The following is a 12,849-nucleotide window of genomic DNA, read 5'->3' on the forward strand; positions in this document are numbered from 1 at the left end:
GTACATAGAAGTGGCCTGGCATGGAGTTTCAGAGCTTAAATGGGGTAAGGAATCACCTCTGTGGAAGAATGACCTGGCTTGAGGTACAAGAGCCCAAACGGTGTGGGTATTGTGATGGCTTGGCATGTCAGAACCTAAGTAAGATGGGAGCACATCTGTGTAGGGGAGGTGAGTGTCATTGATAGGAGATTGTAATGGGCTAAGTGATAGCTCTAAGCATCAGAGTCCTAATTCTCATGACCTTATTTGTGATTAAGTAAAGATGTTTTGATTATCTTGCACTTGTCCTTAGATTATCTTGTTGGGCCCTAAATACTGCCTAGGTGTCTTTCTTAAAAGAGAGGCAGAGGGAGATTGGACACACACACAAAAGGAGAAGACGATTGGGGCGCCTGGGTGGCTGAGTTGGTTAGGCGTCTGACTTCGGCTCAGGTCATGATCTCGCGGTCCAAGAGTTCAAGCTCTGCGTCAGGCTCTGTGCTGACAACTCGGAGCCTAGAGCCAGCTTTGGATTCTTTGTGTCCTTCTCTCTCTGCACATCCCCCACTTGCACTTTGTCTCTCTCTCTCTCTCTCTCTCTCTCTCTCTCTCTCTCTCACTCACACACACACACACACAAATAAATAAACATGAAAAAAATTAAAAAAAAAAAAGTGATGTAAAGACAGAGGTAGAGATTGGTGTGAGCAGCTGTAGACCAAGGAATTCTAATAGCCACAGAAGCTGGAAAAAGCAAGGAACAGACTTGCCCTTAGAGCCTTTGGATGGAGTGCTGCCCTGCCAACACCTTGATTTCAGCCCATGAAACTGATATTAAACTTCTGGCTTTCAGAACTGAGAGAATAAATGTTTTCACCCACTTTGTGGTAATTTGTTACAACAGCCTTGGAAACTAATACAAAGATAAACTATAGTGAAATTGATCAGATATAAAAATGTATTGAGAATCATGGTATACCCCATTTCTCAGTTGGGGAGTTGAGTTATGCTAATTTCTAGAAAGGGAGGAAAGTAGATTGAACTCTGTAGTGTTGCATTGAAATTAAAGGTATGGGAATAAATTCATGGTTTTGTTTGTTTATTTTAGAGAGTGCAAGTGGGGGAGAGGGGCAGAACTGAGAGAGAGAATCTTAACTAGGCTCCATGCTGATCCCACGACCCTGGGATCATGACCTGAGCTGAAATCAAGAATTGGATGCTCAACTGACTGAGCCACTCAGACACCCCAATTCCTGGTTTTTAATATATAGATTGATATAGAAATGTAGATGTAAGTGTGTATGTGTATGAATACGTATATGTGTATATGTAAACACAGATGTATGTATGTCCTTATGTACATACATTTTCTGGCTCTGTGATCTAGAGAACCTGGGAGTAGTGACACCCTAAAAGTGAAAATGCCTAACATCCAGTTCTTGCTTCCCAAGACCATTGTCCACTAAAATGAACTAGGGGTGGGAGCTGATCAAGATGGTGACATAGGATGCTCCCTTCCTCCCATGGACACACTACTAAATGCACAACTGCACATGAAACACTTCTTTCTGAATGAGTCCAAAAACTAGCTGAGTAAGTCCTACACGTCAGACAGATGAGAAAATACCTACATTAAAACAGGTAGGAAAGGCTTAGACACCCTCAACTACTGGTAGCTGCTAAGAACAGAGGAAGAGGCTTGGATAGTCCAAAGTTTGAGAGACAGCTAGGAGCTTGGGCTTGGCTGATCTGCAGAGTTTATCCACATGATACTACTCTGTCAAGACTAGGAAAGGTAGCATTTTGTCTAATATTCAGAAACCAGTCAAAGAAAATGAAGAAACAAAGGAATATGTTCTAAACAAAAGAACAAGAGAAATATTCAGAAACAAATTAATGAAGCAGAGATAGATGATTTACCTGAGAGTTCAAAATAAGTCATGAAGATTCTCTCCAAGGTCAGGAAGCAATGTATGACTAAAGTGAGAATTTCTACAGAACATAGAAAATATATAAAGGACCAAACAGAAATCACAGAGCTGAAGAATATAATAACTGAACTGAAAAATTAAGTAGAGGGTTTCAAAGCAGACTAGATCAAGTGGAAGAAGAGATCAGCAAACTTGATGGGGCAGTGGAATTTCTACAGAGGAATTCCTACAGAGGACCAAAAAAAAAAAAAAAAAAAAAAACTGAGGGGATTTATGGGACACCACCATCAAAACAAACCAACATATGCATTATAGTAGTCCCAGAAAGAGGAGAGAGAAAGGAACAGAAAGCTTACAGAAAAAGCTGAAAACTTTCTTAAACTGGGGAAAGAAAGAGACATCCAGATCTAGGAGGGCTAGGAAGTACCAAGAAAGATAAATCCAGAGACCCACACCAAGACATATTACGATTAAATTGTCAAAAGTTAAAGACAAGTATAGGCACGTGGCGGGCAGGCCTGGAGGGGGCGGGTCCACATCTGCGTGGGCCTCGGAGACTCCCGCCCAGCCTGAGGAGAGGTCACAGTGGGAGCCTGCTGCCGCCTAGGCCTACACTGCCGCTATTGCCGCAAGGTCTGAGTGCCGGGGCTGCAGCCATGTCCTGCTGTCAGCAGGAAGGGAAGGATCGAATCATATTTGTGACCAGAGAAGACCATGAAACTCCAAGCAATGCAGAGCTGGTGGCTGATGACCCCAACGATCCATATGAGGAACACGGATTGATCCTGCTAGATGGAGACGTTAACTGGAACTGCCCATGCCTTGGGGGAATGGCCAGTGGCCCCTGTGGGGAACAGTTCAAGTCGGCCTTTTCCTGCCTCCACTATAGCACAGAGGATGTCAAGAGGTCAGACTGTGTAGACCAGTTCCGGGTCATGCAGGAATGCATGCAGAAATACCCCGACCTCTATCCCCAGGAGGACGAGGAGTAGGAGGAGAAGCCAGCAGAACGTTTAGAAGAGACTGCTTCCACTGAGGCTGCTGTAATCAAAGAGGAAGGGTCAAGCTAATGAAGGCCATAAGGCACTGGGCTCCATTCCTTCTCCTTCAGAGTGATATGAACCTTTTGTAAGATGCCTTTTGGTCATTCTCCCAGAACGTGTTTTTCCCTCTGTTGTTCTGTGCACTGTAATGTTCAAAATAACTTATTTTGATGATCAGGGGTCTTGGTCCTTTGACGTATACACTGGAAAAAATCTATGTGTGTCTCCCATAAACCTACCGGCAAATGTAGCTGTCACTTTTGAATTTTCAGATTATCCTGAATTTTGCCTCTTTGAGATGATGTCCTGATTATGCTCAGCAACTAGAAATTGTTATCTGGGAGTATCTTATGAGTGAGCTGATTTATTCTGATTGATTATATTCCCTTGTAGATTTTATATCCCTGTGGGAAATGAAATAGAAACAAAACCATCTTCCTTTAAAAATGCTGGAGTGGGGCCATTCCCAGTAAAAGGCCAGATGATCAGATACGTATTTCTCATGAACCATCTTGACCTTGAGTATGTGAGGAGGTACTGTAGTTCATTTCTGATGCATTTTGGTTTCCATTTTCACTTTGAGCTCCAGGTTTTCCATGTTTGGAAATTGGAACTGTGGACCCTCTGATTCACAGTCCCTTTCTAAGTGAAGAGAAAGGCTGGTTTTGCTGTTGTTGTTCTTCTGCAAGCCCTGGTTTGGGGCCTGTGTTCACACTGGCTCTGTGTCAGCCTGTTCAATGCAGTGTTCTTGAGAGGTGGGGACCTAATTGTTACCAAAGTAGCAGCCAAGAGAAGAAACGGTGTGAATTAAGTAGTCACTTAAAAGGAAAATAAGACTTTGACCTGGTGTTGAATGTGTGAACTAAAAATGTTTTTGATATAAGGAAATATAAATATGAAAAGTTCATTGAAATTCCTCCTTGAAGATACTGGTAAGCCAGTTTGAGTCCATTAAAATTTTCAGTGTTGAATTAAAAAAAAAAAAGTTAAAAGACAAGTATAGACTATTGAAAGCAGCCAAAGAAAAGCAACTTGTTATGTAAAAGGGAACCCCTCTCAGCCCCCCGCCCCATAAGACTCAGCAGATTTTTCAGCAGAAACCTTGCAGGCCAAAAGGGAGAAGGATCATATATTCAAAGTGATGAACAAAAAAACTGCCAACCGATTATACTTTACCCAGCAAAGTTACCATTTAGTATTGAAGAAGAGATAGAGTTTTCCAGATAAGCAGAAGCTGGGAGAGTTCATCATCACCAGACCCACCTCACAAGAAATGTTTAAAGGAATCTTTCAAGATGAAAGGAAAGAATGCCAGTTAGTAGCAGGAAAGGAGTATAATACTCGAAGCCAGCATTACCTTGATTCCAAAACCATACAAAGACCCCACTAAAAAGGAGAACTATAGACCAATCTCCCTGATGAACATGGGTGCAAAAATCCTCAGCAAGATACTAGCCAACCGGATCCAGCAATACATTAAAAAAATTATTCACCATGACCAAGTGGGATTTATACCTGGGATGCAGGGCTGGTTTAATATCTGCAAAACAATCAGTGTGATTTATCACATCAATAAAAGAAAGGACAAGAACCACATGATCCTCTCAATAGATGCAGAGAAAGCATTCAACAAAATACAGCATCCTTTCTTGATAAAAACCCTTTAGAAAGTAGGGATAGAAGGATCATACGTCGAGATCATAAAACCCATGTATGAAAGACCCAACGTTAATATCATCCTTAATGAGGAAGAACTGAGAGCTTTCTCCCTAAGGTCAGGAAGAAGACAGGGATGTCCACTCTCACCACTGTTACTTAACGTAGAATTGGAAGTCTTAACCTTAGCCTCAGCAATCAGACAACACAAAGAAATAAAAGGCATCCAAATTGGCCAGGAGGAGGTCAGACTTTCACTCTTCACAGATGACGTGATACTCTATATGGAAAACCCAAAAGATTCCACCAAAAAACTGCTACAGCTGATCCATGAATTCAGCAAAGTGGCAGGATATAAAATCAGTGCACAGAAATCGGTTGCATTTCTATACCACAACAATGAAGCAACGGAAAGAGAAATCAAGGAATCGATCCCATTTACAATTGCACCAAAAGCAATAAATACCTAAGAATAAATCTAACCAAAGAGTTGAAAAATCTATACACTGAAAACTATAGAAAGCTTATGAAAGAAATTGAGGAAGACACCAAAAACAGGTATGCTGTTCAAAGGGGTACTGCACCCCGATGTTTATAGCAGCACTATCAACAATAGCCAAAGTACGGAAAGAGCCCAAATGTCCATCAATGTGTGTGTATGTATACACACATACACACACAGTGGAGTATTACTCGGCAATCAAAACAATTAAATCTTGCCATTTGCAACTGCATGGATGGAACTAGAGGGTATTATGCTAAGTGAAATTAGAGAAAGACAAATATCATATGACTTCACTCATATGTGGACTTTAAGATACAAAACAGATGAACATAAGGGAAGGAAAGCAAAAATAATATAAAAACAGGGAGGGGGACAAAGTGTAAGAGACTCTTAAATACAGAGAACAAACAGGGTTACTGGAGGGGTTGTGGGTAGGGGGAGGGGCTAAATGGGTAAGGGGCATTAAGGAATCTACTTCTGAAATCATTGTTGCACTATATGTTAACTAACTTGGATGTAAATTAAAAAAATAATTAAAAACTTAAAAAAAAGGAAAAGAAAGTATAAAAAGCAGTGGTAAAAAAGTAGTACATATATGCTTGGATAACAGGTATTCAGTGCATGCGTGTAACAATGTTAGCTATAACAAGCACCATTTGAAAATTCAGAGGAACCTTTTAAGGAATGTCAAACAAATTCGACTTTCAGTATAACTGCACCTAAAGTACTTAAACACAGGTCATCAGAACGTCTATTTGTCATAAACTTTTGAGTTTATTGTTGGGACCACATAAATCAATAAAGCCCGGATAACCTTTTAGAGATCCCTTAAATATGGCCACAGTTGCATTTAAGCAACCAGGGCTAAAGAAAAATGTCATTAATTCTTTTAAAACAGACATAAAATGGAATTATCAACTGAGAGGAAAAAAAAAGGTAAATAAAAGTATAATACTCACTGGTAAAAGTAAATACGTAGTTATATTCAGAATACTCCAGTTCTGCAATGGTGATGAGTAAATCACTTGTAACTGTAGTATGAAGGTTAAAAGCATTAAAAAATATCTGTACCTACAGTAATTTAATGGATACACATTGTGAAAAGATGCTGATTGTGACATCAAAAACGAAATGGGGGTGGAAGTTTTGTTATGTGTTTGAAGTTATTATCAACTTAAAATAGACTGTTACAGATATGTTTTTTGCAAACCTTGTGGTAACCACAAAGCAAAAACCTATAGTAGAAATACAAAGTGTAAAGAGAAAGGAAATCAGAGCATATCATTATAGAAAATCACCAAATACCAATGGGAGAGAACAAGGAAAAAAAGGAACATAGGAATTACAAAATAGAACACAATTAACAAAATAACAAATGGTAAGTCTGTAACTGTCAGTAGTTACTTTAAATGTAAATGGACTAAAATCTCCAATAAAAAGATAAATATTGTATAGTTAAATGTTTCTTGGTTTTGTGTATCTTTTAAAAAACCAGCTGTTAATTTCATTGATGTTTTCTGTTATGGGGGGAATGGGGTCTCCATTTATTTCTGCTCTGGAGACTTGCTTTTTGTTGTATGTAAGTGGGGTCATACAAGATTTGTCCTTTTTGTCTGCCTTGTTTCACATAACATAATGTTAATCATTTTATAAAAGGAAATCATGTAGCCAAGAAGTGCAGCATCACTTAACAAATCCTTAGCAGCTTCTGCATTGTTTTCTAGAATTCCTTCCAACTTCAGAGCATCCAAAACTTGTTTCAGGAAGTCTACACTGTCTATGTAACCTTGGGGAGAGATGTCTGAAAAGTGATATATTATCTCTATCTCTTGACTAATATATTTCTGGATCTTTAATTATGGCATCTAATTAATTTTAGGATAATTTAGTTTGTTAAATTAAAGTACATTGTTACTATAAATCTTTGACCTAAGAACCTTGTACTATTTGTAGTACTTTTCTGCTATTGATAATGACCAGTTATCAAACAAGAATTTTAGTAATCTAAAACACTCTGATCCAGTGTGCTGTATGTTTTGAAAGTAGCAATTAGACTTTATTACTTTGTTTTTAAAAGAGTCCTAGTGGGAGGGGAAAATCCTCTTATTTGGCATTCTTGTACTAGGAAGCATTTTATGTATGAAATATTTTAATTGGAAAACCAAGATAATTTTTTGTACATCTGCAGACTTGAAACATCAGAAAAGAGACTAGAAGTATCTGGTTTGTCCAGTTCAATTCAGGAAAACTTGATTAAGCATAGCCCACACTGGGTGGAAAGTAATGTGAATTACCTTTTTTTCAGACTCATTTAGTAAAGGCTCTTCAGGTTATTTTAACAGAAGACAGTGTGAGGTAAATTGTGGTAGAGAAGATACATGACGTATAGTGAGACAATGTTAGAGCATTTTATTCCAGGAGAGGTTTGGATGTGGTAAAACTTCTTGTAACACTTCATAGGTTAGGTTGACATGAAACCAGGTGCAAACTCCCACCTTACTCTTAGCCCCTCTCCTGCTCAACTGCTCTCTGTTCTGAGCAGCTTCTTCAGTCTTTTCTACCTCAGCACTTCTGTTCTTCTCTGTTCAGATGGGTTACCATGTCTATAGGACAGTCACAGAGTTCTTATGCATGGGATTCGGCAACAGCTGAGACATAAAAATAGTTACTAGGAATCATTTTAACCATTAACGAGGACTAGGTCCAGAGAAATGGGGGGTGGGGAGAAGAGTTTAAATATATGTGGAAAATGGAGAGAAGCATACAGGTAACTTCTAGCTTTATGCGTAGGGACTTTGTCCCCTTTCTGTTCAGATGCATATATTTTTACTCCCTGAGATTGGAGAAATTACAACTTGGAAAGTTACAGTGCCTTATGGAAAAAAGAACAGGAGCTATATTCTCTGTCCTCTAGGCTTTTGATATGCTTGGAATACTTTTTTCTGACTAATATTTTACTAATATCATTTGAGTCTTTCCTTAGATTTTACTCTTGTCAGTCTTTCGTCTAATTTTACCATGGATTAGATGCTTTTGTTACATCCTGAGCTTATCCACACTGAATTAAATTTGCTTATTGTATTTGTCTAGACCCGTGTTTCTCAACTGGGGCTTCCTGGGACATTTGGCAATGTCCGGACCCATTTTTGGTCTTCCCAATTGTGGGGATTCTACTAGCATCTAGTGGGTAGAGGTCAGCGATGCTGTATGTTGCATTTTTAAATTTGTATAAAAATGTAATGAAAAATATACTGTATGTGGTATCCATTTCCCATTAATATTTCCTTCTTTTCATGGTAGTATAGATTTTCATGAGTGGCTATATCTTCTAAGTGTGGTTTAAAACTTAGTGTATTAAGTGTATTAAGAATATGTGTATTAAGAATAAGAATATTGGGGCACCTGGGTGGCTCAGTCGGTTAAGTGTCTGACTCTTGATTTGGGCTCACATCGCCACCTCATGGTTGTGGGCTCAAGCCGTGCATGGGGCTCCATGCTGAGCACAGAGCCTGCTTGGGATTCTCTCCTGCCCTCCCTGTGTGTGTGTGTGTGTGTGTGTGTGTGTGTGTCCGTCCGTCCCCCTCCCCCTCCCCTGCTCGTGCACTTGCATGCATGCTCTTTCTCAGAAGTAAATAAATAGGGGCAGCTGGGTGGCTCAGTCAGTTAAGCATCTTGATTTCGGCTCATGTTATGATCTCAGTGTTCGTGAGTTCAAGCCCCACGTCAGGCTCTTGGCTGATAGTGTGGATCCGGCTTGAGATTCTGTCTCTGCCCCTCCCCTCTTTGCACTCACATGTGTTCTCTGTGTCTCAAAATAAATAAGTAAACTTAAAAAAATAGTAATGAAAGTAAATAAACCTTAAAAAGAATATTTCTGGGTAATAATTTCAGATGAAAATTAGCATGCTTTCAGGGAAAATAAGGATAATAAGGATAATGTACTATTTAATGTACTATTTATTAGGTATTTAGATTCTGTGCATTTATTATTAAATCCCAAAATGTATTGGTATGGTAACAAAGCTTCTTGCAGCATCCTCATTACTACATTTACCTTGGTTTTAAATGAAATGTTGTAAATGAGAAATTCCAACTGTTCTTTATAGTGGTAACAGTCTTTCATTTTATTTTGAGTATGCAAATCTTGTCATTCAGAAAGCATGTATCCATTGCCTATAATGAGCCAGGTATTTCGGTGTTTGGGACACAAGCCAGTTATTGCTTTCAAAAGAACCAGGGAGAAATGACGTAATCCCACATGGATTACACTTAGCAGCCTATGTACACAATACTTGGGGGAGGACTAAGCAAGAGAGGGAACTGAAGCTATCGCAGATCTCTCAGGCTAAGAATAAGGGGTAGACTTTATAGGCAGAAAGAATAGTTACTGTCTAAGTAAAGAGGCATAAAGAGCATGATACTTCCAAGTCATTGTGCTTGATTATAGTTTATGGTGCTTAGGGAATAGAGTGTGGTAAAAGATGATTTTCAGAAAAAAGTAAAAAGAACTGTGACTGTCCGACAGATACAACAGTGAACATGTGTTTAGGATTTTATTAAACTCATTCAGTGAAATAACTAGATAGAAAAGTTTTAAACCTTTCAAATTTATATGAAGCATCAGAATGTTGAAATAAATTATAATTGGAGGCAGAACTCTTCTGTAGAGTTGGGAGGAAGTCAGGTGAGTCTTTGCATGTCTTCTGTCAGTTACCTACCATTTGTAGATTTGTAAAATAGCTGCCTTGAATTAATCTGACAATGCATAGTTTTCCATTGGAATACAGATTTTTTTTTCCCTACAGGAGTGACAGGAAATTGTTAAGTACCTTCCAGTGCCCTGTCAGACACTTTGTACTGTATATAACAGGGAGTCAACAGAATTTTTGGATTAGGAGAATGAAATCAGGTTGTAATTTTAGATAAAACAATTGACGTGGCAGCATATAGGATTAATTAATGAGGGAACATTCAGTGTAGGGGAATGAGTTAGGCTTTTATAGTGGTAGTAAAAGTGAAGAGTGGGGAGGGGCGTCTGGTTGGCTCAGTCAAGTGTCTTGGTGACTCTTGGCTTCAGCTTAGGTTATGATCTCATGGTTTCCTGAGTTCAAATCCCGTGTCAGGCTCCACACTTGTGAGAAATAAGCCCACTGATCCAATAAAGGAAGGATGCAGAGACTAGGAGCACAGTGAAGTGAGGCTTTAATCAAGGTTCCTGCAAGAACTGGTGTCTGATGGACAGGCACACTCGGGGCAGTCACAGCAGACATTTTATCTCCTAGCATGTAAGTCCCTCCCTTTGTTCCTCATTGGCTGAGCACTACAGAGGCTACAGACTTACCCAGACATGGCCTTTGCCCATGTAAGGCAAAAAGTAGTCTGATTAGAACAAATTTATTCCCTGAGGTGATGCAGAGACTTTCAGTGCCCCCCTCCCTTTGTTCTATGGCTCATGCTCATGAGCAAAAATAAGCCCACAAAATGGAGAGGGGAAGAACTAGAAGTGAAATGTCTAAGGGTTTGGGACTCTACTGTTGGGGTGGGGGCTGGGGGAGGGGGGTTCATACATATTTCCAATAGTCTGTAAACCTACCGTTAACTAGACAGCACAGCTTTTATTTGGTATTTCTGAAAATGAATCATCTCCCTCACTTCTCACACACTGACAGCGTGGAGCCTGCTTGGGATTCTGTCTCTCTCTGCCCCTCCCCCACTCACACTGTCTTTGTCTCTCTCAAATAAGTAAACTTAAAAAAAAAGAGTGAAGAGGGGGGATGGTCAGTGGATGTTAGGATGTAGACTACTTTAAGACTTATGCACTGATTAAATCAGACAAGGAGGTTTCTGGCCTAAGCAATTGTAAGGGCAGTGGGTCATTTTACTGAGAAAGGGACTACAAGGAATATAAAGAGATGCAGTGTTTGGGGCAAGATCATGGCAGTTTTTGGACATGGGCCTTTTGACATGAGGTGGGGAACCAAGGTAGAAATGTCCATTATACAGTTAGAAATCCGATTTGGAGCTCAGAAGAAAGATTGTGGGCTAACGATTTTAGCCTGGAAGACGTTAGTTAAACTGAAATTTATATAACAATAAATACCTTCAACCAGGGAGGACTTAAGTATGGAGGAAAGGAAGAAGGCCAGAAACCCTGGGGAACATCTTTATTTGCTTGATACTCAGGAATAATTATGTATGTCACAGAGCGTTATTATAATTTGGTTAAGTATCAGTCTTGCTTTTAATTTTAATAATGATGCTTGCTTAGCTTAATTTTATCTTTCATTAACATCTGAAGCTATTTTATTTTTTCTTAGTTTATAGCCTATTTGTAGTACAGCAAGAGAACTTTGAAACCCAAATTCTTTTTTTTTTTTTTAATTTAAGTTTATTTATTTTTTAGAGAAAGAGACAGAGCATGAGTGGGAGAGGGGCAGAGAGAGGGAGACACAGAATCTGAAGCAGTCTCCAGATCTGTCAGCAAAGAGCCCGATGCAGGGCTCAAACTCACAGACTGCGAGATCATGACCTCAGCCGAAGTCAGATGCTTAACTGACTGAGCCACCCAGGCGCCCCTGAATCCCAAATTCTTAATTCTCACTTTATATACTTCCTCATTTTAGATTACAAGTTGACAGAGACTTAGTTTGGAGCCTTGTGCTAGTGTGAAAAGTGGTGTCACCAGTGGACAGAAAATGGGAAAGAGGAAGTCACCCTTAGGTCTTTTGTAATGGGTTATTTTCATTAAAGCACTGTGAATTTCCATAATTAATGTCAGTATCAAATGCATTCCAGATTCATTGGGGTGGGAGCTAAGTTTGCATTATTATTATGTAGCTAAGTTTGAGTTGATTCTGCTGTTCAGTAATTGAAGGGAAGACAGCCAAAATTTATGTTCCCATTTTACCTTTTCACAATCTCATAGTTAATACAGCATTGCCTTTTTTTTTGAGGGAATATATTCACCCTATTTTATCTTATTCATGGCTTGTAGTTAATTTTGAGGTAGCAACCCCTTTCCATCACTACTACCGATTACTTGTAGATGGGAAGTACAATTTTCAGGTTATTAAATCTGCTTATCTCATTTTTAAAAATGCACATGTGTAGATATGTGTAAATTATAAAATTCATTTAGAAAATACTGTCACAAGAATTTGGAGATGCTTTTGAAATTGGCCTCTTTTCATATTTACTAGTATTTGAGGATTAAAGTTCAGCAAAACATTGAAAAATCTTACTTTTTTTCTTTTTAGATCATCCAATTATGATGGGTTTTGAACCCCTTGTTAACCAGAGGCTACTTCCACCTACCTTCCCTCGATATGCAAAAATAATTAAAAGGGAAGAAATGGTCAACTATTTTGCAAGATTAATAGATAGAATAAAAACTGTTTGTGAGGTGGTCAATTTAACAAATTTACATTGTATTCTGGTAAGTACAAATCTCTGTTTTGGATTATGATTTTGATTGAACAACAGAATAGTTTATCACTTTTTAGACTGTCCCATGGGTAAATAATATTGTTTGCTTTCTTTGATAACTGGAGGATTAAGTGTTGTATGTGTATTGTCTGTATTTTTCTATTTAATCTTCACAAGGATTATATACTATCCATCTTAGAGATTAAAAGACTGAAGTTTAGATAATTCACCCAAGTTTGAAGAATGGGAATTTAAACCCTGGATTCTGTCTTCAAAACTTTTGTGTGTATACACATACGTATGTACATGC

At 38.8% G+C, this 12,849-nt stretch overlaps 2 protein-coding genes across 3 annotated transcripts in view; both read left to right on the forward strand.

Moving 5' to 3' along the window:
• Positions 1–12,849, forward strand: part of NAA35 (N-alpha-acetyltransferase 35, NatC auxiliary subunit) — a 98,930-nt gene that overhangs the window by 56,389 nt on the left and 29,692 nt on the right. For both annotated transcript variants that reach the window (XM_047103001.1, XM_047102998.1), the window contains exon 12: positions 12,371–12,549. In XM_047103001.1, coding sequence (XP_046958957.1) covers positions 12,371–12,549 — 179 coding nt within the window. The remainder of the gene's footprint in view (positions 1–12,370; positions 12,550–12,849) is intronic.
• On the forward strand, positions 1,174–4,365 carry LOC124529116 (mitochondrial intermembrane space import and assembly protein 40-like). The gene has a single exon (XM_047103013.1). It carries the CDS (start codon positions 2,567–2,569, stop codon positions 2,900–2,902), a length of 336 nt encoding a protein of 111 aa, XP_046958969.1. The 5' UTR covers positions 1,174–2,566; the 3' UTR covers positions 2,903–4,365.

This window comes from Lynx rufus, unplaced genomic scaffold, assembly GCF_022079265.1.
Source record: "Lynx rufus isolate CCGP_SWC_20201006 ecotype Redwood Valley unplaced genomic scaffold, mLynRuf1.p SCAF_10, whole genome shotgun sequence".
In the NCBI taxonomy this organism is placed as follows: Eukaryota; Metazoa; Chordata; class Mammalia; order Carnivora; family Felidae; genus Lynx; species Lynx rufus.